The 26081-nt window shown below is 49.9% G+C and overlaps 1 protein-coding gene across 1 annotated transcript in view; it reads right to left on the bottom strand.

Annotated features, from left to right (window-relative positions):
* The window catches only part of ARHGEF17 (Rho guanine nucleotide exchange factor 17), a 147844-nt gene extending 123190 nt beyond the window's left edge, over positions 1–24654 (bottom strand). Inside the window, exons 1-3 of the mRNA XM_063304753.1 lie at positions 24438–24654; positions 22649–22805; positions 18647–22439 (exon numbers count right to left, since the gene is read on the bottom strand). Coding sequence (XP_063160823.1) covers positions 18647–22439; positions 22649–22805; positions 24438–24654 — 4167 coding nt within the window. The remainder of the gene's footprint in view (positions 1–18646; positions 22440–22648; positions 22806–24437) is intronic.
* Positions 24655–26081: the final 1427 nt, after the last annotated feature.

Below are 26081 nucleotides of genomic sequence, written 5' to 3'. Positions count from 1 at the left end.
CCCATTTTTGTGGCCAAGAATGTGATATAACCCCTCCTCGGGTCAGAGAGAGGCACTGACTAGGGCCCTCTGCGAAGGGCATGAACTCCAACTCCTAGAATCCCCCAGCCCACACGCCTCCTGCTGAGAATTCTGGGAGATGAGAGATGCCCAGCTGGAAGTTGCCCCAGTTGGAAAGGTTCAAGGGCATCCATCCATATCCCGCGTGGGCTGACACAGCTCCTGGCATCTTCAAAGCTGTAGCCTGGTACATAATCACAGGCGTAAAATTACCAAATTGCCATTCATTAATTCATTCATTTTATATGGCTGCCCATCTCAAATTAATGACGCTGGGTAGCTAACAATGTTAAAAATTATTACAAAAGCAGAAAGACAGGAAAAACAACAGCAACAAAAACAACCAGTAAAACAGCAGCCAGGGTACAAACAGATTCTTCAGTAATACTTAACATAACCAATGCACAGGCTCAGCCCCCGCTCCCGATTCCCAGGCCCAGGGACATTATTATTCATATTTCAATATCACTCAGATGTGAAGGTTGTTATTAGGCTGCCTCGGAAGACAATCCTGTAAGACGGAAAAAATATATATTTCAGCTTTTCTTGCAGGGCATTTAACAGATTATTTAGAGCAGTATTTCTCAACCTTGATGTCATGAGTACTGATGGTAAGCAGGAGGGGGCCCCTATCCAGGGCGGAAAACGCATGCGTAGTACTGAGGAATTAAGCTGCCATTCAAAGAGACACAGATCAGACCCGCCTTAACCTTTGGGGTTTATCTGTCTGGCTTTTTCCCACGCTTCTTCAGTTTGTTAGGATTTTCTGTCTTATGTAGCAGTAATAAACACTAGAGACCTATTCCTCGTCTCAGCGTGATTCCTGACTGTTAGGACACTTGGCAACCTGAAGATGTGTGGACTTCAACTCCCAGAATTCCCCAGCCAGCATTCCGCACCCTAACCAGCGGACACCCCTGGAATGGGTGCTTTGTATACAGGTAGTTCTCGTTTAACGACGGCAATTGGGACCAGAATTTCCATTGCTAAGCGACACGGTCATAAAGTGCGATGTCATGTGATGACACCACTTAGTGGCGGCTGTTCTGGCAGATCTGGTTGCTGGTGTTAAGTGATCATTAAGTGGTCATTAAGTGGTCATTAAGCACGGCGTCACGTGGTCGCCATTTGCAACCTCCTGCTGGCTCCCCCACTGACTTTGCTTGCTGGAAGCCAGCAGTGAGGGTCTGTCAGCCTTGTGAGGTAGACCAGACGGAAAACATGACCAGATGAGCTAATCCTACTTTATTGTAAGGCTGCATTGACGGAATCTTGCAAGTCTGCAAGTGCAAATATCTCGCCGTCTCCTTTGCAGCCCGAGAAGCCGGGGAGGGTCCCTCCTGAGCCTCTTGCCCCGCCCATTATGCAGCTGCGGGCTAAGCCCTCTCTTATCTGACCGTTCCTTGGCAGCGTCTCTTCCCCCCGTCTCTCAAGGTCTTACAAGGTCGCACATGGCAATCGTGTGACCATGGGATGCTGCAACAGCCGGAACTCCGAGGACTGGTCGTAAATACCACTCGATCAGTGCCGTTGTGAGTTCAAACAGTTGCTGAGCAAGTGGTCATTAAACAAGGACTACCTGTACTGTGTGGGTGATGAGGCTAGTAGCAAACCACAACAATTCCAAAATGACATCCATGGGATGGCACAGCAAAGGTTGTCATTATGCATTTGCGTCCCATTGTCTGACCAAGTATGCGCCGTTCTCCCACCCAAGGCATTATTTTAGCCTCACTGTGGTCTGCCCCACGCACTGCTAGCATAAACCATCCACACACAGCTGTCCGCAGAGCTCCCTCTTGGTCCCAATTTTTCTCCCAAATGTCATCCTCCCTTTCGTGCCCCCCTCCCACAGATCCCCATGGATTAGGGCCTGAAAGTTGAGGTCTGGGGGATGGAAAGCCAACACAGAAGCCATCCAAAGCGCCTGTCAGTGTGATGGAAAGTTGAATTTAACGAATTATGTTTAACCAACCACCCTTCCCTCTGCAGTCATGGATGGCAGATATAATCAGATACCCCTTTTGCACACACAATGCCCCTGTTCCTCTGATGAAGCTGAAATTTTAAAGCGTATCTTTCTGCGGTATAGGGTTGTTTTTTTTACAAGGAACTGTAAAACGCACACCGAACTAATCTAACCCTTGACAGACCGTCTGCCTGGCCATTCTGACCACCAACATTTAGAACTTTTCGTACAAGATAAATACCCTGAAATCATCTACACCAGCATGTCTCAACCTCAGCAACTTGAAGATGTGTGGACTTCGACTCCCAGAATTCCCCAGCCAGCAAAAGCTTATGCCCTAAATTATTATTTGTGTTACAGAACATTACGAAATGAATTTTTTATAGTCATAGGGACTGTCTATTTTACAAATGTTTAAATTAAATTGCTCTACAGGTAGTCCTCAACTTATGACCACAATAGGGACCGGAATATTTGTCATAAAGCAGTGTGGTTGTTAAGTGAGGAATCATGTGACCACACCCAATTTTATGACATTTTTTGCAGGGGTCATTTCATTAAGCGAACCACATCGAGGTTGATTTTATTTATTTATTTGTTTGTTTTTCAAATTTCTATTACCGCCCATCTCCCCCAAAAAGAGGGGAAAGGTTAAGTGAATCACACAGTTCCCCATTGATTTTACATGTCAGGAGCCAGCTGGGAAGGTCACAAATGGCAATCACATGACCCTGGGATGCTGCAACTGTCATAAATACATGCCAGTTGCCAAGCGCCCAAATAATGATCACCTGACCATGGGGAAGTGCTGATGGTTGTAAGTGTGAGGACCGGTCGCAAGTGACTTTTTTCAGTGCTGTCATAACTCCAAACGGTCACTAAACTAATGGCTGTAAATCAAGGACTGCCTGTATGTCTCCAGCATCCCTGCCAGCATGGTGCACAGCTTGGAAGTTCTGTAGAAGTGTTTGTGCTCATGAAGATCCCTATTTTTATTCTTTGTTTTAAAAAAAGCTAATGATGACCCAGTAGAGCTAATAAAAGTAAACTTAAGTCAGTAAAATATGATGAATGCTATGCAGCTTTTGGTTCACAAGTGCTTCTGAGATATAGGAACAGTCTCAGGGGGTTATTTGTCAAAAAACCTGGCTGCTGAGAGTATGCTTGGTCTGCTATATAGATACATGGTAATTCTTAAAAGGAAGGGGTATATTTATTTTGTGCACAATTCCACCCCTAGTGAAGTCATTTATCATTTAAGGGATATCCCGAATTCTGAGAAACTCCAAGGAAAGGATTAGGCCCTGCGGAACAGGACGCAATGGTTAGGTTCTCTCTGAACCTGACTTTCTAAAAAGCTGCAATCCATCACTCTTCAAGAGTTCTTTCTGCCTCTTATCATCCTTCCCCCTGAAAGATGGAGGAACGATTTCTTCTCTGTGGCTCCCGCGGCATGTATATTTATCCTCAGTGCCAAATGTCCCCTGTGCCAAGTGCATCCGGTTCTGGGCTCTCAGTACCACGATCTTGCAGGCAGCTCATTCCAATCTTCTTGTCTGCTCATCCTCCCTGGGGTCCCCACTGCCTTCTGAAGTATGAACACCCCACTGTGTCCTGCCCCAATAGGTAATAAATCAAAAGGAAAATAGAATTCTGTTTTATGTTATGTCTGTGGTATTAAGAGCCAAGAGGCAGGAGAGGTTCTCAAAGAAACAGCTGGAAAACATTGCCCATAAAAGGAAAAATGTTGCACCCACTTCTTTTTCCCTTCTTATTGGCCAGGCAGCCCTCAAGTTCAAACAAGGTAGGGTTGCTTCAGAGATTTGTGGCCTCACTCAACCCACACCAATTTACGACTTCTGGAAAGAAGAGAATGCCAAATTTTGCCAGCTGTATGGAAGACCAGTTCTGTCTGTCTGCAGGGAAAGACTGCCAGCCATAAGCTCACCAAGCAGGCCAGATGGTTTCCTGTGTCCTAAGGAACCATCATGGGGGTGACCTGCTTTGTAAATTTAGCCCTCCGGGTTTGGAAACCATAGTTTAGGCTTTAGCATGTTGGGCAAATCCAGCCAGGAACATGGCTTGGTGTGATGCGTGAACCAAAACCTCTCCAGCTGTTCAAGTATTTTCTCTGATGGGCTGTACCTCCCCAGATCTCCAGGGTAATTCTTCCCTTTCTTCTCATAACTGACCCATCTGAAAGAAGCAGCAACCGGGTTTGGGTGCATGGGCAGGGATGAGAGGGCTGGGAAAACCCAGATCAAGTGGGTTACAGCGTCTTCAGCCATGACATTCCATGGAGGACTCTGGATCTATCACTGGTGGAATTCTCCCAGGATACTGGCCCTTGATCTTTTTAATCATGGTTTGTTGAATAAAGCCCAGTTGGCTGCATTCATGCAACACAAACCCAGATTCTTAAGAGTTGGAAGGACCTTACAGATTATCTCGTCCAACCCGCTGCTCAGTGCAGGATCCACTAGAGCATCTCTGATGATGACCATCCAACCTCTCTCCTCCAGTGAAGGAAAATTGGCCACAACTGGCAGGATAGTAAGCCAAATCCTAATAAATCCACAATTTGGCCTTCTGTGACGTGGGTGAATTTTCAGTGAGGTGGGAAAATATGAAGCTACGTATCCTTATCCCAAGCCAGCTCACCCACAGAGATGATGGGAGTTGAAATAGAACCCAACACATCTGCCATAGCACCTGGACAACCGCAAAAGCTAAGCAGGGCCAGGTTTCATAGAACTTGGATGGGAGACTATTAGTAAAACCCAGGTTGGTAAACTAGACTGGGAAGAGGACAAACAATGGCAAATCAGTTCCATTATGTTGACAAGAAAAAAAATATGGACACGTCCATGAAGTCACCAGGAGTCGAATTCAACTGGAGGGAAACTTTACAAACCCATCTCAAGGCCATCAGTTTAGGAACAGGTTGGCTAGGCTTCACCATCACAGGAAAAACCACCACCACCACCACCATCATCTACCCAACAAGAGAGCAAGTTTGGTGTGGTGGTTAAGGCATCAGGTTAGAAACTGGGAGACTGTGAGTTCTAGTCCTGCCTTAGGCACAAAGCCAGCTGGGTGACCTTGGGCCAGTCACTTTCGCTCAGCCCCAGGAAGGAGGCAATGGCAAACCACTTCTGAAAAACCTTGCCAAGAAAACTGCAGGGACTTGTCCAGGAAGTCTGCAAGAATCAGACACAACTGAATGGGGAAAAAAACACACAACAACGTGAAATAACAGCTGCCACTTCTTTAGCTGGTGTTGGCCTTCATTGGCATCGAGTTCTTCCCAAGAACCTCGGCTGTCGTAATGTATTGGTGTCGTACATCTGCAGATCCAAGAAGCTGGACCCTTTGTAATTGACAGATGGAAATGTTGTCAATGAGCAGATTTTCTAGGTACCGATAACCACTGGGACTACCATGGCCAGTTTATGCCATATTATTATTATTACTATTATTTACACACACAGACACACACACCCTACACACATTATTCCCTTTTAAAGTGAGCACTGCTACGCAGAGCATAGGAAAGTAAGAAATACTGAGCCAAAGACATTAAAGGCTTGAGATAAGAAAAGGGAGTATTGCTAACCCTGGTTGACGCCAGACCCATTCGCCACGGCTCCCCTTATCCCTCAACCCTTGCAAACCATCCCTGACCCCACCATGTCCATCCACAGCTCCGTACGTTGCCTTTTGCCCTTCAAACTCCTCACCTCTCTCTTTCTGAGGATCTCAGCAATTCCATCCACTGTGATTCCCTCAGCCCTTCCCTTCCTCTCAACCCATTCACTCTTCCTTCCTTTCTTTTGTGATTCATCCTCTGGATGACACCAAAACCTCCCCAATGTATTTATTTTGTACTATTACTGCTTCCCGGATTAAATGTTCCTTCAGCGCCCATTAATTCTTGACCTGATCTCTCCTTGCTTTACTACACACGCTTAAATGCTCCATTCCCACTGCCTTTCAATTACTTCTGCGCCTCTCCTGAAATAACCTTTCCGTATCACAAAGTCACAATGGAAGTGTGCTCTTCGACACTGTCATCTTCACATCGAGCAAAATTCATTCTCACAACAGTCCACATACTAACCACTGTTTTTCTACTGTGCCTGAAAATGTCTCCATTTCCCATCTTTGGTAAACTGTTTACTGAGATATACACATTTGTTTACTTGCTCTACAGGTAGTCCTCACTTAATGACCACTTGTTTAGCGATGGTTCAGACTTACGACACTGCTGGGAAAAGTGACTTGCGACCGGTTCTCACGCTTATGACCACTGCGGCATCCCATGCTCATGTGATCGCTATTCAGGCGCTTGGCAACCGGTTCAGATTTATGACTGTCACAGCGTCCCATGGTCATGTGATTGCCATTTTCGACCTTCGCAGCTGGCTTCCAGCAAGCAAAATCAGTGGGGAACCATGTAATTCACTTAAAGACCATGTGGTTTGCTTAACAACCACAGTGATTTGCTTAATGACTTGCAAAAAAGATCGTAAAACCAGGTTGGATTTGCTTAGCAACTGAAATTGAAGCAGTTGTTAAAAAAATCCGACCCAATTTTACGATCTTTTCTGCAGCATCTGTTAAGCGAACTACATGGTTGCTAAGTGAACCACATGGTCATTAAGCAAATCACCCAGTTCCCCTTGCTGGAAGCCAGCCGGGAAGGTTGCAAATGGCAATCATCTGACTGGGGGGAACGATGCAACGGACATAAGTGTGACGACCAGTTGCAAGTCGCATTTCCCAGCACTGTCGTGTGAACTGTAGCTAAACAAATGGACGTTAAGCAAGGACTACATGCATATGCTTCTTTTTTCCGGACAGCATCTTCATCGTTTTACCAAGCATCCTGCTTCATATTTCCTATTAGCATAACTCCTCAGTCTTCTGTGACATCCTGTAACCTAATTATTTTTACTCTGCCTCTGGTACTTTTCACTCCTCTTTCCCTAACTCCATTTTTCCACTCCTTAGGTTGGGGATCATCCACCTTCTAACAATTTTTCATGCAGTACTTCCTTTGCCTGCAGTCATTCTTCTTCCACTCTTGTTTTTCTCACCTTTCTTCCGGTTCCACCCTTGATGCTATCAGCCTGTCTCCTATGCAGAACCTCCCATCAGCCTTTTATCCTTCACTAATTTTCTCAATGTTTCATCCTAAATGTTTAGATTCATCTCTTTTCTGCGTGTACACACGAGGAGACTAATGTTTGGACCACATATTCAAAGCAAACAGGCCTTCTCCTAAGCAGATGAGCACCAAAGACTGTCACCATTTCCATTCGTTCTTGGGTCTTCGAATGGCCCAATCACTTTTTCTATATTCTTCCATCCTTTTCCCACTCATCCATTCATGGCACTTAGCAGAATAACTTTTTCCCCGGATCACATTCATTCAGGAAGTTGCACAATTTTGCCCCATCCTCATCGCTGCTTTTTCCATTACAGATAGTCCTTGACTTACAACCACAACTGGGACTGGAACTTCCATCGCTAAGCGAAGCGGTCATTAAGTGAGTCACACCCGATTTTATGACCTTTTTGCCATGGCCATTAAGTGAATCATGCGGTCGTTCAGTGAATCTGTCTCCCCCCATTAACTTTGCTTGTTGTAACTTTGAACAGTAACTAAACAAATGGTCATAAGTTGAGGACTACCTGTACCACTATTCTTTGGAGCATGAATACAGCTATCACTAACCAGTGGGTTCCTATTGTCATGTACACTCACAGCAACCTAGATGACACCCATTCATTCATATTTTTTGACATATGTGTTTTGAACGTTACATCAAAAATCCAGTCTACTTCGTTTCCCTGCATGAATTCGTCAACTCCACTTCGCCAGACCCAGGCCCCTTCATTCAGATCCAGCACAGCTTTCCCCTTCTCTTCGCAGACACCCAGGATGTCTAATTCTTTTCTTTTGTTTTGACTGCTCATTCTTGCTCTGCAGCATTTACACCTCTTACATTCCAAGTCTCAGACTTCCAGATGTCACGGTCATCACCAGATGGGCCCAAAAGATGTTGTTTCCCACCACCTATCATGGCTCCGGTCAACCAAGGCTTTCTCACAGCACTCTTTAACTAGAGTGTGGACCAGCTCTTGGGCCATAGTTGTACCAGTGTGACACACAACATTCCCTACTAATGGTAAAGGCACTATTATATTTATTATCTTATTTATGTTTTTAAAGTGTGACTGAAGCTCAGATGTTTTTATTATTGTTTTTATTGTAAACCAACCAGAGTCCCCCATCAGGGGAGCTGGGTGGCAATATAAATTTAATAAATAAATAAATAACTCATTTTGGCACAGTTGGCCAGGATGCCCCAAGTGCAATGAAGGCCCAGTTTTACGCCAAGCGTGTTCACACTATTCTGTGCAAGCAAGGATCTCTAATCTGGAGACTGCTCTGGAGTCCCTGGTGCTCTCTGGGCCTGGTTGTTTTCCTGCAGAGGTTTCATTGCCAGACCAGGCAACATCTTCAGCGCGAAGAGGGAGTGGGCCCTGCTCTCAGTTTACATACCATGGCTTGCCCTGCCTGTGTTGGTGGGGGTGTTGCTCTCTCCTTGGGGGTTCTTTGGTTGGGCTGTTCCCTTGCCAGCAATCAACACCCAGATATGCAAAAATCAACACTAGGATTAACACCAGATGAACCATCAGACAGCACAAAACACCCTGATCAAGGAACTATCAACTCAGGCAACCAACCCAGCAGCAAACAACAGCCCAACCAAAGAACCCCCAAGGAGAGAGCAACACCCCCCCCCACCAACACAAGCAGGGCAAGCCACGGTATATAAACTGAGAGCAGGGCCCACTCCCTCTTCGCACTGAAGACGTTGCCCAGTCTGGCAATGAAACGTCCACAAGAAAACAACCAGGCCCAGAGAGCGCCAGGGACTCCAGAGTTCAACCCTGAGCTCCAGAGATTCGCTTCGAGAGACTACTTTGCAAGCCAGCATGACGACTTCTTTGCCAGCCAACTTGGAGGTCCACACACTGTAAACAGAAACTGCTTGAATTTAATACGCAGCTAACATCCGCTCACTGCTGCCACTAAAAATATTTAATCAGTAGACGATGCCCAAATCCCTTATGGACAAAGCTAATTTTTCCAGGCCTTTGCAATGGAAACTAGTGACGTTTTTATTAAAACGGTTAACAATCCCACTAAGCTGATATTGATGGGAAATCTGTCTCTCCCTTCAGTGGGAATGAAAGATCGCTACCTCTGAACATTTTTGTGCAGTCCACTGACACCCATTCAGGATGCACACTGTTGTTTTCGTTATTCTACTTTTGATACAAAAACGTCTTAAAGCAGTCTATGGAATATATCCTATAAGAAGATGGATTTATCTCTCACTTCAGCTGGTGGTGACAGGGTGCGCACAGCAGCAGTTCAAGAAACTCATTTTGTCCCCTGCAGTGTTAATAGTTGTGCAAGCAGCAGCAATTTAGAAGATAACGCTTTTTTCATCAGATACAGGAAAATTCAGTCATTAAAGCTTTGCTGGCTGGGGAATTCTGGGAGTTGAAGTCCACACACCTGAAAGTTGATAGGTTTGAAAAACACTGTATTACAAGTAGTCCTCACTTAACAACCACAATTAGGGCCAGAACTCTGGTTGCTAAGTGAAGTGGTAATTAAGCAAATTCAACCTGATCTTATGACCTTTTTTGTGGCAGTTGTTAAGTGGATCACCATGGTCATTAAGCAAACCACATGGTCATTAAGTGAATCACACAGTTCCCCATTGATTTTGCTTACTGGAAGCCGGCTGGGAAGGTCGCAAACGGCTATCACATGACTGTGGGACACTGCAATGGTCGTAAGTGTGAGGACTGGTCATATGTCGGTTCAGTACCGTCATAAGTTCAAACTGTCGCTAAACGAATGGTTGTTAAGCAAGGACCACCTATAAAGCTTCAAGGATGCTCAGAGCTGCATTTTTAAAAGTTAGTTTGGGGCCAAGTCCCCAAAGCCAGGGAACCATTTCTTGTTCAGCTGCCTACCTTGTTCACCTTTGCTCACCACACTGAGCAGAGTGCAGGTTCAGACAGGACGATCTTTCAATTGGAAAGCTTCCTAACTGACAGAGTCCGCGAGGGGCCCAACGGCCACGCGGAATGCAGTCAGCAGAGAGGCGAGCTGCAGGGTCAGTCATACAGAGAATAGAGAAAGCAATTCAGGAAATCCGCCTATTCAAATCTATCAAAGTATTAAGGAAGTATTTCACCAGGGGCCGAGGGGAATAAAAAAGCAAACACTGAGGGAAAGAAGGGGAGGGAAAAGACACAGCGGAATTGCAAGCAAGCCCCTGGAGGGGTGCAAAAAGGCATTTCTTGAGGGGGACGGTATTGTCACCCAAAGCTGCAGAAGCCTAAATACTTCACTGGGGTCCCTAGGAAGTTTATTGTAATCCAGAAGGACCAGGGTTTTTTTTTCTTTTTTTGCTTCTCTTACATGGTAAGGCACCATGGAAAGTGAGAACCGTTTCCGTTTAAGGAGGGGCTGGAAGTGAGTCGCGAGAAGCAATCTCTCCCCTTCCCAGGCCCTTTCCTGGGGGAGGCGGCCAGCACCCCAAAACAAGGTTTAAGAATCTCTTCCTTTCTCCCCACCAGGGAGCTTGACATCGCTCTGGTCAACAGCGAGCTTTGTTCCGTTTTCCTGACCTTTGCAACATGGACACCCTCCGCTCCCACACGCCCCGAGGCTTGGCTCCCAACACTGGTTCCCTGCGGGGGCCTGAACAGTCTGTTCCTTCGCGAGCATGAAAAAGCACCCGATTTCCTTAAGTCTGGGCCTCCCTGGCCGTGGGTGCTTCTGCGATTTACTATCTTCTCCCCGCCCCCATAGACATGCCCCACTTCAGAACAACAGCTATTCATCTTCAAATGTTCAGATGTTCTGAGACAGTCAACTCCTTCCTCCAGACACATTCAGAAGATTTTTGGCTAGGTTTCCCATAAGACAGGCTAAAAATTATGGGAACTGTAGTCCAACCCGGCTGGAGAACTCAAGGTTGGGGGAGGCAGTTCTAAGCCGTGCCTTGAGGCCATGTCTGAGTTCACACAACAAGCTGGACCAATCACAGTGGTTAACTGTTGGGTTAAAAAGGAATTAATTCAATAACCAAGCCAGGCACGTTCATTTGTTGCATCAGTATCTTGGATTACCTTTAACAAGACCCGTGTCCAGGACTTTTCTTGACCACGCAGCTCAACACATTGGGTTCACACAACATATTAGCTGAAGTGGGCTGGAGAGCAGGTTGAAATCAGCATCCTGACCATGGCCACCATTTTGACTTTTCTTCTCAAAACTTTGTGTCTGGAAAAGTAGGCCCTGGATCAGATTCTCCCAGCTTGTCCTTACAGAACAGAGCGACTTTCCCCAACCGGGGTCTGTCAAGGTCTCTGGGAATTGTCACCTGGAGGGCAGCAAGACGAGGGCCACCCCGAAGTGTCTTGGCCAGTGAATGCCAATATCGCTCCTGAAGCATATTTGCTTTCCCTTTTAAAGATTCTGAATGGTCCTGAGTTACAGGTAGTCCTCGACTTACGACCATCCATTTAATGACAGTCCAAAGTTATGACAGTCTCGGAACAGGTGTTTTATGGCCTGTAAAGCACTTCCGAGCATTGCAAAACATTGTACCACCCTACCCCACCCCCACCGGGGTCACATTTCAGGCACTTGGCAACCAGTTGCAGTGTCCCACAGCCACGTGATCATATTTTGCGACTTTTTTGCCATTTTCCGGCAAAAAATACACATTGGGGAAGCTGGATTCCCTTAACGACCATGGTGATTCACTTAACAACCTGTGATTTGCTTAACAACTGCTATTAAAAAAATGGTCGTAAAATTGGGTCCAGTCGTGTGGCAATTCAACTTACAACCACAATGATTTACAATGGAAATTCCGGTCCCAATTGTGGTTGTAAGTCGAGGACTATCTGTATTATGAAATCCACTAAGTGTTCATCTAGACTTGGGACAGTTCTCCCCAAGCTGGTGCCCACCAGATATGCCCCAAAATTTCAGCCAACCAGACCTTGCCTGTGTAATGGTTGCCTATTCTAAAACATCATCAGGCTCATGAGTGTGAATTCAAAGGTATCTCATTTATTGAAGAATAGTATGCAGGATCACAGAGAAAGCTGAGAATGATGAAAGCGCGCCAAATGCAAACTAAAAACCCTCGGTGCAAATGTGATCCCGTCCCCCGTAGAATCTTCCCAAGTCCACAATCCCAGGTGCTCCTAACGGCTTCTGATGGTCTGCGGGAAAAGGCCTTGAGCAGAGAAAATACCCCAAACGCATTCCATTGTAAGGAATACAGATACAGAGCTTGGTACAAGGTCTCACAAGCAGCTCCCTCCCAAACAGAAACGTGCATCAGCGCCATGGCATGGGAAACATTACGGTGTATAAACTACACTGAATCAGTGAACATGACAGCCTGAGAATTCAAGGAGCTGAGGTCCCAAACACCTACACAGCCTAAAGACTGGGGATGCGGCAGCTGCATGGGGTGGTTTGGGGTGCATGAAAAGCTACCATCCCAACAGCTTGACTCCTTGGCTGGTCCGTTCCCATAAATCGCATTAAAATAAACAAGTACCACGCAGGCAGAATGCCTTTCAGGTCAATTCCATGTTTCAGAAGATCAGGAAGAGGGGATGTGAAGAGGAGTATGGAGATAGCCTTGCCGAAGGAATGCAAGGAATGAGAAATTAAATGACAGCTCAGTCCTGGGAAAAGAGCAGGCGTGAGAAAGAAACTCAATACAACCCCACCTTGATTCTGTTTGGTATAAGATGAAGCAGCGAGAAGCATGGGCAGGCTTTCAAGGTTCTGCTATCCTACCCTGCCACAGTAAAGCAGCATTCCTGAAATCCTTGCTCTGTTTCTTGCTCCGGCCTACCTCAAAGGACTGCAGAATGGCACTGGGAACAGAAGGATGAAGAAGGTACCCATGTGAGAATCCCGTTCTTCTTGGGAGGTGAATTTGCTTTGACCCACTGCCCAGGATCCTTTGTTTTCCAGATCAAACAGTTGTGTACGACCTGTCCATCAAGCCCTTCCTTTTGCAATCCGATCTCCTCCAGATATGTGGGAATGTTTTGTGAATTATCTCCCACACTGCTTGAGGACATCAGCTTAAGGAAATTAGGTCTAGCCCTATTTTGACTTCACTTACCCATGCATTACAACATATTGCTTAACTGTGGTTTACTGAATAAAGCTCAACGGGCTGGGTTCATATAACACGTTAGGCCATAAACGATGGTTGAAAACCACAGTGGCTGATTCATACGTAATGCTAAACTTCAACCCAACCAGCTATATGACATCCAACCACTGTCTTCCATACTGAGAAATGGTGCAGGACCATCAATGCCTAAAGAGGATTCCAAAAAAAGCAGCACCACTTTACTATTCATTAAAACAGACATGTCTTTTTTCAGGCCTGGAAAAGATGCGGATGCTTTAAAGAGTTGCATGAAAGATACGCTGTTTTAAAAATGTAATTCTTTAAAGCAGCCTCATCTTTTCTCAGGCTTGGGGGAAAGCCTGAAAAAAGACATGTCTGCTTAAATGGACAGCAGAGAGGTGCTGCATTTGTGAGGTGCAATGCACATGTTCCAAACAATTTGCAGCGTCCTCAAGCACAGCCTTAACATGGGAGGTCTCTGCAAGATTTAGGAGAGTCTAACGAAGCTGCCTGAGCTTCAGTCTGGGATGTGCTGCAAAGCATAGTCTTCATATTCCCACCGAGACAACCGTGGTTCTGTGTACTGATGAGAATCCTGCCAGGCAACTGAACTGGTCCCCAAAGGAACATTTTCACTTCCTCTTAGCTTGGCAAGAATAAATCCATCCATCCTAAATTTGCCACAGGATCCACATCATCAGTTTCATATCTAAAAATTGCAACACACTATGAGGCAGCGAGTGAGCAGGCATTTATGCTATGTTGAATTAAAGGCCTGTATACTTTAGGGCGAAAGATAATATGCCCTTGGTGGCTGCAGAGGTATAATCTTAGCCAGGACCCCTGAAAGAAATGGCCCTGTGCCATAGTACTGACGATAATGCCAACAGCCTGAGCCACAGCCCAGCGACGCTGGCATCAGAGCAAACGAATTCGCACAACAAGCCAAACCTTATTCCTGAATTAACCCCATTTGCCAAGCTGCAGTTAAACCACACACACACAATCAAGCACAGTAGAAGGATGGAATGAGGAGACACAGGGAAGGGGGCACCTCGAGCATAAGACTGATTACATTCAGACAACAAACTTAACTGCAGGTTGTCCTCACTTAACAACCACAATAGGGACCGGAAAATTGGCTGTGAAGCAGTGTGGTCATTAAGTGAGTCACCATGGGACAGGACCCGATTCTACGACCATTTTTACGATGGTCGTTAAGCAAATCCAGCTTCCCCGATGGACATTTTTTGCTGGAAACTGGCAAAAAAGACCACAGATTGTGACCATGTGACTGCAGGATGGTGGCACTGGTCATAAATGCAAGCCGGCTACCAAGTGCCCGAATTGCGATCACATGTCCTCAGGGGTGGTTCAACGGTTTGCAATGGTTGTAAGTGTGAACGCAGGTCATAAAGCACTTTTTCCGAGGCTGTCATAACTTCGAACTGTCATTAAATGAATGGTCGTTAAGCGAGGACTACCTGTAATTACAATTCACCTATAAGATGGATTGCCACAACATAATGTAGTAGGTTAATACTGGTTTACTGTTGTTTTTTACAACTAATCTCAATGGTATGCATTGTGGCCAATGCTCTGGTCTTCAGTTAAATTTAATTTAACTGCTGCGCTGCTGAAGTAAATGGTTATTTATCTACCTTTGCCTACTTGGACAGCATGCTCAAAGATCTCTGGGACATTTCCCATCCAATGCAACCACATCTTTCAATTTTTTAAATTAAAAGATACTAGAGACTACCATATCTGGGTTGCAGGATTCCAGACATCCCCCAGGTAGCAGCAAAGGCTTAGACTTTACCTGTGTGTTGCCCTCTAGTGGCTGTCTGGATTTTTGCAGCCCCCAGACCTAGTAAGCCTCCTAGATTTGTGCTTTGCCTGCAGATCTAAGGGAGATATTCTGTAGTCGTCCAGAAAAGGTAAGGTTTAGACAGTGGACACACCCTGGTTGTTGACCTAGGCCAGTGGCTGGGGAATTCTGGGAGTGGAAATCCACACATCTTAAAGTTGCCAACTTTGAGAAACACTGATCTAGGCAGCCTTTTCTTACCTTGCCAAATTACTTACTTGGCAAATACAAATTAAGACAATCCCATGTGCTAACATGTAACAACTGGCATTGCTCACCTTCCTGGGCTAAAGAGTCTCATTTCCAAAACAGAATCAAGGCTTCCTACAAAATTGCAGCCAACAAAATACGAAGTGTGTTTGACCTGTCTCTCTGACATGTGTATCCGGAAGCCTTCCATTTAATCTACACGAGATTATTTTCAATCAAGGGCTGTTTTCAAATTCCTTTGTATTATCCCAAGGCTGGCTAAAATTAACACAGCCAGAGGATTAAAAAGAAACGATTCTCTTTCGCACAAAACAAAGTACCAGCTGACACATCACACATTCCTTCTCAGAAAGAGAATGCCCATATGCAGGAACCTCACAACATTAAATGTTATCAAAAATATAACAGGTCCACAGAGTCAAGGGGCAGAATATCAGAAATAACAGGAAAAAAAGAACACCATATACAGACACAGCTCAGAAGCAAAGCCAAAAAACCCCTCCAGTGAATAGATTTTTTAAAAAACCCAATGTTCTACATGTAACGTTAAAACTGGCCACAGCATTAGTAGTTTATGGTGCCTTTATACTGCAATCTGAAGATGCACTACTGATGACACGCACACATGACAGATTAAGTCAACACCACGTGGTTTCTCCGCTCCAGAGCAAACACCATTTCAGAGAAAAAGCAGGAAAATTGTTTCTGGATGGCATTGCAAGTGAAGCTTCCCCAAGAATAAGAAATCCTTACACAAACTGGCATTTCAGGCTACAACCCTTTATTTAGAGTTTTCTATTTGTGGGGAGGAGCCAGTCAGCTATTCTGCTGGATGATCCTCCCACCCTGCCTTGTCACTGGGGCTCACCACCAACTGGGGATGCTGGGCCATTTCCCTACCATTGCAGACCCACTGGCTTGCATTCTCACAACACACTTAATCAGCAGAAGTAAAAATCTAGTAGATGCATTCCAATGACAAGCTAAGTTTGATCAGGGTGAATCCCAGTTAGTTTTTGGTTGGTTGGCTGGCTGACAGTTCACTATTCAATTCTGTCAATCCAAAAAGGCAGTTATTTTAGAGAAATGGGTAAGATGGCTGTGTGAATGGAGCCTGTGCCTGGGTTTAAACCCAGATTAACGTAAGATGTGGTGCCAAAAAACTAATTACTATGATGGCTTAACACGAAAGCTTAGATTACCCAACAATTGCCTTCTCACGATACACCGAAGCATAAATAGCCCGGCCCTCTTATAGCCCACCCCAGCATGTTGTGCAACCACAGGTTTTGTGTGGACATCAGCAGGTACTTACCACTGCACAAAGACCCTGCTCCAGGGCTCCAAACAAACTGGTACAGTCCAGCCCAAGTTTTCCTACCCACTTCATACGCTGCTGTTTGTGGAAACTCAATCCATGCATCACCACAGCAAACGGCCTCAATCTACTCTGCTTTGCCACATGCATCTTTCCTGGATCTATAATTTCCTGTCCAAGGAAGGAAGCTGCAAATTATGTCTGCACAAACTCCAGTCTTTCACAGATGGGGGCATCGGGGGTGGAGAGGGGAATGGGGACAGACCAACACCTGTTTCCCTACCAAAAATCACCCAAGGGTCACACCTGAGGCTTAGCATCGCTGCCTGGACCACTACACATTCAGAACATATTTATTCTTTTCAATGGTAATTTGGGGAGAGGGGTCTTCCTTCCATAGCACCCTTCTTCCTTCAAGTATGTTGGACAGCCAGCATTTCCAATGGCTATCCTGGCTGGGGATGATGAGAGTTGCAGTCCAACACTTGCAAAGGGTACTCTACATAAAGGCAGACCAAGGAGTTCACCCTTACTAAGTTAAGTAAAAACTGATCAGTTGGGTAGAATTAAACTTGGTCAGGTGTCTCGTAAGTCAGCACATTGTGAGGACCCAGGCTGTCTGCTCAGCTTACGATTCAGAGAATTGGGAGAACCCCCAGAAAGGGTTAATTCAGGAATGTGTTAAGTCTGCTGTGCATGTAGGGCACCTCAGCTCCAGCTCCGCCACTGCTAAGAGCCTGTTTTAGGAAGGAAATCTGAACAGAACGGAAGCTCAAACACCGTTCTCCAAAAGGGGGGGGGGGAGACCATGATTTACAGTACTTGGGAGACATATCCGAAGCTGTCGCTGTTTCTCTGCACAGTTGCGTGAACTGTTTCCATCAAGGCTCCTCTGCAGGTGGCCAGTTACCTGCGGGGTAGTAACGCATCCCCCCGCCCCATGGCCAGATGCTTCTGTCCTGATGCCAAACGAAGCCAGACATGACTCTGTCCATGGAGACACCAGGAGCCAAGCTTCACTCAACGGCATCTCCACTGTCTAATCTTCCTGGACACAGGCCATCCACCTGGGCTAGTGTTTCCCACATCTCAGCGACTTTAAGGGTGTGGACTTCAACCCCCAGAATTCCCCAGCCAGCCTGGCCATTGCTAAGGATTCTAGGAATTGAAGTCCACACATCTCCAAGTTGCCATGCTTGAGAAGCATTTTAAGACTTTGGCCTGCCGACAGAAGAGTACAGCTCAGGGAGTCTCTGAGCCTGGTTGCTGGCTTGCAGATGTTTCAGTGCCCGACTAGGCAACGTCTTCATTGCACGAAACATCTGCAAGCCAACCACCAAGCTCAGAGAGCCCCAAGGACTCCACTTTGGCCTGCACTGTGTTACTCTGCTAGATGGGCACTTAAGTGGCCCCTCAACAACACACCTCCCTGCAGAGACAGCATTTGTGTGCCACACAGTCCAATTCCTGGTTCAGACCTTAAAAGCGCCACCTTTTCAAACCAACACCACCTTTTCAAAGCTGAATGGATCTCACGCTGGAAAGTTATCTCGGCCTTCTCCAAAGCAAGACACATTGGATGGACAATTCCACAGACCCCTAGTCAAGTTAGCCATGGTCATATCTGGCCAGCATTATGTTGGGAAAGGCCATGTTACCCAGGCAGGCTATTTCATGCCATCCTCTTTGTACCTAGATACAACCACCTTCAAACCAAGGGTGTGATATTATCGGAGTCCCTCCACAAGGGAACTCGGAGGAGACAATGGCATCCAGGTCCCACATACTGGCAGAGCAACTATGCCAGATTGTGCAACTCGGTTTGCAAAGATTTAAGCCTGACCTCAAATGCCGATGCAGAAGATACCAAAACAAGTCAGCAGAACTTAACCATTAGCCAAGACACTTACTGGAATCCAAAGAAAATGGAACACCAAGAAACTCACCACTTGTGGCTTGCTCCTGGAGCTGCTAGCATTCCCATCTCCATGGTGTTTGGGGCATCTGGGAAGTTTGGGTTCAGACGTGGTTGGCGTGGCAGGTGACGATCCGGGGGTATCCACAGTGTTGGTGGAAAGGGGCTCCCCGGAACTGAGGGTCAACATGTAGTGTTTAGTAACATCCTCCAACGATGGAACCTGAAGGACAGGGTACGGCTTTGAAGGCAGACGTGGAAGCTCCTGCATGGCAGGGTGGGCATTCTGATGGACTGAACTTGGGAGGCTGACATCTGAGATGGGGATAAAAGTGGCGGGTTCACTGGTGTGGCGCACGTGCTTGGAGGTCGGCCTTGCTCTGCCCAGCGTGGTGGGCACAGTGGAGCATGGGACAACGTCGTCGTCTCTGCTCTCCTGGCTGTTCACACGGTCGCTCCGTTTCTTGGAACTCCGCCGAACTATCCTAGGGGACAAGACTTCAGCCAGCTTAGGATCAAAGCTATAGCCATGAGGGACGTCAACTGCATTGTCTTCTGGCGGCATCGGCAGAATTTGCTCAGACTGGGAGGACAGCCTGCCCACTTCCTGCTCCTTCGGCTGGCCCCTCTGCTCTGAAAGGATGGGTTCGCTGCTGGACGGAAGGATGTTCTGATCCATCTCACTGATGGGCTCTCCAGCCCCCATGAAGCCTGGGCTGGCATGCTCGCCGCGGCGGCTGGGGTCACTGAAAGACTTCTTCTTGATGGGCTTGCCATTCCCCTTCTCATCAATCACTCTGTCCATGGCCCCAGGCTGGCTGACAATGTTCTGGATCACAGTGCTGTAATCCTTGATGCCATCACTGCAAACGGAGAGGTCGCTGGCCGCACTTCCTGTGCAGTTGGACAAGGCCACGGCTGAGGAATCTAAGACGCCAGGCTTTGAGTTCAGCGGCCCCAGAAGGTTGCTATCGACGGAGAAGTTCTTCGAGTCCTCTGTGATGGAGCACCTTCTGTGGGGCATAGGATCGCTGAGGGATCTGTAGGACTCACCACTGGATTCCCCACTGCTTCCATTGCTGGATTCAGAACCATTGTTTCCCATTGATGGGAACTTCCTCCGGCGCCGAAGGGCACTAGGGGTGAGGGGTGCCTCCAACAATCCTTGGGACACCATCTTGTGATTGGGGATGACCTCATCAACAGCAGCCACCTTCTCATTATTCCCTTTGGTTAAATGGTTTGGGAGAAGTTTCTCCTTCCTCTCCAGTGGGCCGCCTTCGCTTCCTCTTCGGTTGGCCAACTTCCACGCGGCAACAGACGGATCAAGGTAACTGTAGGCAGGAGATGTTTCTGGCTCCGTCACAATTCCTTCATCTGTCATACTGGATTCAGGACCTTCTTCTAACTGCTTCCCGCAGGACAAGTTTTCTTCAGAATCAGCTTTCTTCAAGCATTGACCACAGCTTTCTTCTGGAACCTTATCTCCCAGAGGTTCTACCTCCTCCCTCTCGCCCTTTCCAAAGTTCTCCTTCGAGTCCAAAGCAAAACTGTAATTGTGTTCTGAGCCAATCTTACTTATCTTCTCAAAAACTTGCCTGGCTTCTTGAATGTACTGATCTTGGATTATTACAGGGAGCACCTCCTCTTCCCTGCCTCGGCCAACGTCGCCGTCAGAAACCAGACCGTTGTGGTCAACACTAGTGGGAAGCAGAAGCTCCGAAGAGCTCTGCTTCATGGCATTCTGCAGGAAGAGCCTGCGGGGTGCTGGTTTATCCGAGCAAGTGAAAGATTTGGCCCGCCGCAGGGTGGCTGTGAGGTCTTTCAGACTTGGACGGCTGCCCAAGGCCCAACAGCTTGGTGGTTGAAGCTCACCTTGGGTTCTACCCACCAACTGGTGCTCTGCTCCTCCTGGGTGGTAGTGTTCGTATCTGCTGCCACCACCTCCACCAAACTCCATCTCTTCTTGGTCACTCAACCTGCTGCCCCTTTTCCTGGCCTTCAGCTCCGAAAGGTCCGATTTCAGGAAACTGAGGAGGGCCAGCGTCTCACTGGTGATGTCCGGGTTGGACATGGACTTCTGGTGCTTGGACTTCTCGGCTGCTTCGAGGCCGCAGGGGAGCAAATTCTCAAAGGAGGACGGCTCCTGTTTGGCCCTGGCAAACCCCAAAGGCAGCTTGGGGCGGGCCCGGACCTGTGGCTGCAGCCTGGCGGGGCCGTCGCCTTCCCCGAAACTGGGCACCCGACACAGGCCAAGACTTGCCTTGCTTGGGCCGGCCCAGGAGCCCCCCAGCTGGTCATCCTCTTTCAAGGTCTCGGTGCTGGAGTATCGGCTGCTACCTCGGGACCCGGATGGGCTGGAGGCAAAGGGGGGAATGTTCACCTTGGAGACCCTGGACACCAGGGGCAGGGGAGGCCCCGAGGAAAGGGGGCCGAAGTTGCTGGGGAAGGGCCTGCTGCCCCCGGGGGGGCCCCCCGAAAGCGGTCGGTGCCCCTCGGCGCCATTGCGGGCCCCTCTGGCTTCGGCGGGGGGAGCCGGGCCCGTCCGCTCCTCCTCCCCGGCGGGCAGGAGGCCTCCCGAGAGGTCCCGCTGCGCCTTGAGGTGCCACTCCATGCCGGCCGCCGCCGCCCGCGCCCCCAGCGGGGCCTGGTCCTGCGCCTCGGGGTCCCGCTTCTTCTTGCGGAGGGAGCGCCTCCGGGGGGCCGGCAGCCGGGGGTCCTCCTCGCTGCCCGAGGAGCGCTCGGGGGAGCTGCGCCAGCCGTTCCCGCCCGGGGCGGCGGGGGCCAAGGCCGGCGGGGGCCGCAGCTCGTCCTCGCTGCTGCTGGAGACCTCCGGGGGGACCCAGCCACCCCAGGCCGGGGAGGAGGCCGAGGCGGCGGCGGCGGCCGGCGAGGGAGAGCTATGCCAGGAATGCGAAGTATCCCACAGCTGCGGCGGCCTCTCCGCCGGGCCGCGGGGGCCCCGCTGCGCCCGGAGCCCCGGAAAGGGGATGCAGCTGCGGGGCGGGGGCGGCGGTGGGGCGCCCCGGCGCTCCTCGGGGAAGCAGGCCCCGTCTTCAGAGCGGCCCCCGGGAAGCGCCGGCCCGTCGGGCAGCCGCAGCGGCGCGGCCGCTCCCCCGCCGCCGCCGCCCTCCGAGACGCCCGGCTGCCGGGGCGGCGCGGCCCCCGGGGGTTCGGGCGCCAGCGGCCGGGCTTTGCCCCGCAGTCCCGCCCAGTCCTCGCCGGGGCCGCCCCTGGGCTCGGCCGCCTGCGGCTGCTGCTGCCGCCGAAAACTCTCGCCGAAAAGTTTGCGCATCTCGGTCACGCTGGGCCAGTCGAGCGCCGCGGGCTCGCTCGGCCCCTTCGGGCCGCCGCCGCCGCTGTTGCTGCGGGGCGGCGGGGCCGGGGGCTGCTCCGGCTGCGGCCCCCCGCCCGCCTCGGCGCCCGCCAGGTCCGTCTGGGGGGCGGCGGCGGCGGCGCGGCCGCAGGTGGCTCTTCCGCGGCTCGCCGGGCCGAGCGCCGCGTCCTCTTCGGCCCCGCCGCGGGGCGCGCAGAAGCGCCGGGAAAGTTGGCGCACCGAAGGCGAGAGGCTCCGCAGGGCGCGGCCGCCCGGCTCGGCGGCGGGGCGGGAGACGCTGAAAGAAGCGGCGCGGCCGGGCGATCGCCGCCCGATGGGCTCCGGCGGCGGCTGCGCCCTGGCGCTGGGCGGGTAAGCCTGGCGCGGCTGTGCGCCCGGGCGCTCTGGCGGCGGCGGCTCCCCCCGAGGGGCGCCTCCGCCCCCCGCCCCCCCGGCTGCCTCCTCCGCCTCCCTCGGGCTGGGCCGGCTCGATCCACTGGGCCAGGCGCTGGAAAGAGACGCTCCGGTAGAGGGGAGCCCGCCTCACCCTCGCCCTCCGCCATTGTTCGTGCGCCCAGCCGCAGGGCCCTCCCCCGGAATCCGCCGCGGGGTCCCGGCGCCCTAAGCCCTCCCGGGCACGCCGCCGCCCGCGGGCAGCGAGAAGAAAGGGGAGCGCGCGGGGCGGGGGCGGCTGGAGCGGACTTCCCAAGTTCCCACGTTAAGTTCCGAGCTCGGGGCGGCGGCGGCGGGGGGCGCCGAGGAAAATCCGGGGGGCTCGCCCGAAGCACTGCGAGGCGGCGGTGGACGGAGGCGGCGTGGATCGCGCCCTGCAAGCGCTCCTTCCGCGCGGCGGTCCCGACTCGCTTCGCGCAGCCTGGCCCCGGGATCGCCGGGCCGGGGGGGCGGCAGAAAAAAAAAGCGGGGGGATCGGAGAGGTTTGCAAGGCGAACTCTCAGGCCCGCCGAGGCGCTCCTCGCGGCCGGCCCGCCGCGGTCCCAGCAGCCGGTCTCCGCATCGCGGCGAGAAAACACCCCCGGGGGGGGCGGCTGAGCTCAACCTCTAACTCGTGCAGGAAGGCTTCGGGGCGGGGGGGCGTCCCCCCTCGCCCTTTGTCCGAAAGAAAATCCCCAACAAAGGGAGGGTAGGAAGCAGGCCCCCATTTCTCTCCGGCCGAGCCGTCGCCGCGTCCTCCCCGCTTCTCCTTCACGGGGCATCCGGTCTCCTCCGCATTATCTGTTTGTTTGTTGTGTTTATTTTTGCCTCGTTCCTTTTCCCTCTCCTGTTTTTTTTCCCCTTTTTTTTGAAAGAACGTTTCACATAAACTTTCCCCTCAGGAGGCGGGGTTTCTTCTTCTCCCCCCCCCCCCAAAAAGGATGGTCTCTAACAAGCGCCACGCTTTGGGAACATTCCTTGTGCAGAAGAGAAGGAACCGAAAAAGTAAGGGGGCATTTACATTTGCACGCCACGCACACGCAGACAACCCCCTTAGCACGGGATAGGATTTGGGCTTTCCAGTTCCGCAGGGCGACACCTTGAAACTTCAGGAAGCCAACCGTCCGATCAGAGTTTGAAGGCATTAATAAACAGAAATTTCTGGGTTTGTTCACCCATGCACAATTTTGCAGGGCTGCTAGCGAAGGACTCCCAAAATAAAGTTTTCCCCTCTCTGTAGATCCCAAGCAATTGGGTGTAAATATCCTGTAGACCAGTGTTTCTCAACCGTGGCAACTTTAAGAGGGGTGGACTTCAACTCCCAGAATTCCCCAGCCAGCCAATGCTGGCTGGGGAATTCTGGGAGTTGAAGTCCAGCCCTCTTAAAGTTGCCACGGTTGAGAAACACTGCTGTAGACTGTCCCCAACGTGGAGATTCTATCTGGGAGTCATTTCACCTACTGTAATAACCATGGGCAGCTGTCCATCAATGTAGATCTGTCTGGGGGCGTTCTGCAAGACCTTTCTTCCCGATTCCCATCAGAAATGAAGTTGGGGTTTTGGGCTATTAGTACTTTCTGTTTCTCTTATAGATCTTTCTGCTTTGGTTCAAACTGCGGTTTTTCTTCCCAGACATTCCTAATTCCACCTCAGTTTTGCTTTCTTTCTAAAATCACAGGGCAGAAGATAGGAACATAAGCTGTGGCCTGCTGGATGGGACCCCTGGCCCATCTTGTCCGGCAGCCTGTTCTCCCAGTGGGCCCCCAACTGCCCAGGGGAGCCCACCCGTCTCCCAGCAGGTGGCCTTCAGAGAAAGTCCCTTGCCATCAAGGCTAAGAGCCGCGGATCCCCCGGACTTCCAGGAAGTGGTCCAACCCGGTTTTGAAGCCAGGCAAGTAGGTAGCCAGCCCCACATCTCTGGCAGCAAATTCCATAGTTGAATTACACATTGGGTAAAAAAAATATTTCCTCTTGTCTGTCCTGATCCTTCCAGGATCCAATTTCACTGGGTGACCTCTGGCTCCAGTGTTTGGGGAAAGGGAACATGCCTTCTCCTTGTCCACTTTAGCCGCACCATGCATAATTCTGTACCCCTCCATCATGTCCCCTCTCATTCGCCTCCCTCCTAGACTACAAGGCCCCCAATGTTGCAACCTTGCTTCATAGGGGAGCTGCTCCAGGCCCTGGACCATCTTGGTTGCCCTCCTCCGAACCTTCCCCAGCTCTGCTACATCCCTGTTGAGGTGCAGCAACCAGAACTGCTCACAATATTCCAGATTTGGTCCCACCATTGATGGAGCATTTTGATACTGACCTCTCCATTTTCAACACCATTTAGGGATAATAACATGCGGTGGGCCCTTTTCACAGCAGATGCATGTTGGGTCAACCCCTTCCTTGAACTGTTTCCCATCGCTCTTTCCTCACCAGTTACTGCTGGCTCTGATCCCATTAGTGTGCATGAGTAGCTAATCAGAGATCAGATAAGATAAGGGGAATCTTTTGCTCCCACCGGAGTGAGAGAGAGCCGTTTGGTGTTTGTTGTGTTTGTTTCAGAACAGTGCCTGGGCCTCCAAGTTGGTGATAGGCGGGCAGCTGTATGTTGGTTTATATGGTAGCTCCAGACTGGAGATCCAAGCTTGCATAGTGAGCACACTTGGGTTAAAAGTGGGCTCTGACTGCACTGCTGGCATGTTGGCTGAAATACAGGGAGTCCTCGCTTAATGACCACAATTGAGACGAATTTCGGTTTCTAAACAAAGTGGTCATTAAATGAATCTGACCTGATTTTATGACCTTTTTTGCAGTGGTTGTTAAGCGAATCACTGCTGGCGTTAAGCAAACCACATGGTCATTAAACAAATCATGCAGTTCCCCATTGATTTTGCTTGCCCGAAGCCAGCAATGGCGATCACGTGACCACAGGACGCTGTGACAGTCATAAATGTGAACTGGTTGCCAAGCGCCTAAATTGCGATCAGGTGACTGCGGGGATGCTGCAGCAGTTGTAAGAGGACAGGTCATAAGTCAGTTTTCCCAGCACCGTTGTAAGTTCAAACCATCACTAAACAAATGATTGTTAAGCGAGGACTACCCGTACACTCAAACCGACCGAAGCTGTCCTTATCATGAGCAGGGAATGACGCCTGTGGCCCAGGTAGAACTAAGATTACTAACAGCCTATTACACCTTCTCCATATGTCGAGGAAGATTCTCCGTCCTCCAGGGGAATTGTCTGTAGGGTGAGTCGTGGCCACTGGATTTCTTCCTCTTTGTCTGCGACGTTTCGCTGCTGGTCCAAGCAGCTTCTTCAGCCTGGGCAAAGGTTGGTGAGGGGACCCCATGCATGTCCTCCAGGGTGGCTGCATTGGCCCTACACCGGAATGGCTGTTAATTGTGCCATGGAGGTGTGGATTGCCTTTGGGATGTCTTACTCCTAGTTCCCTTGCTCATCCCCCAGTGGATCGTTAAGAGTGGCCTTCCTCGTGGTCTGAATCTTCCTGGGGACCGATGAAAGGGCAGCATGAAAAACGGGGGACAAGTTGTGTCGGAGGCCTCCGCCTCTGTTGAGGGAAGGATTTTCCAGTTTGGCATGAATGGATTCCTTGACCCCTCTCTCAAACCACCTCTCTTCTCTGTCCAAAATGTGAACATCGTTGTCCTCAAATGAGTGTCCTTTTTCTTTTAGATGAAGGTAAACTGCTGATTCTGGTCCTGT

Source organism: Candoia aspera, chromosome 5 (assembly GCF_035149785.1).
Source record: "Candoia aspera isolate rCanAsp1 chromosome 5, rCanAsp1.hap2, whole genome shotgun sequence".
Lineage (NCBI taxonomy): Eukaryota > Metazoa > Chordata > Lepidosauria > Squamata > Boidae > Candoia > Candoia aspera.
The sequence above is the reverse complement of the archived record's forward strand: the minus strand, read 5'-3'. Positions and strand labels throughout refer to the sequence as shown.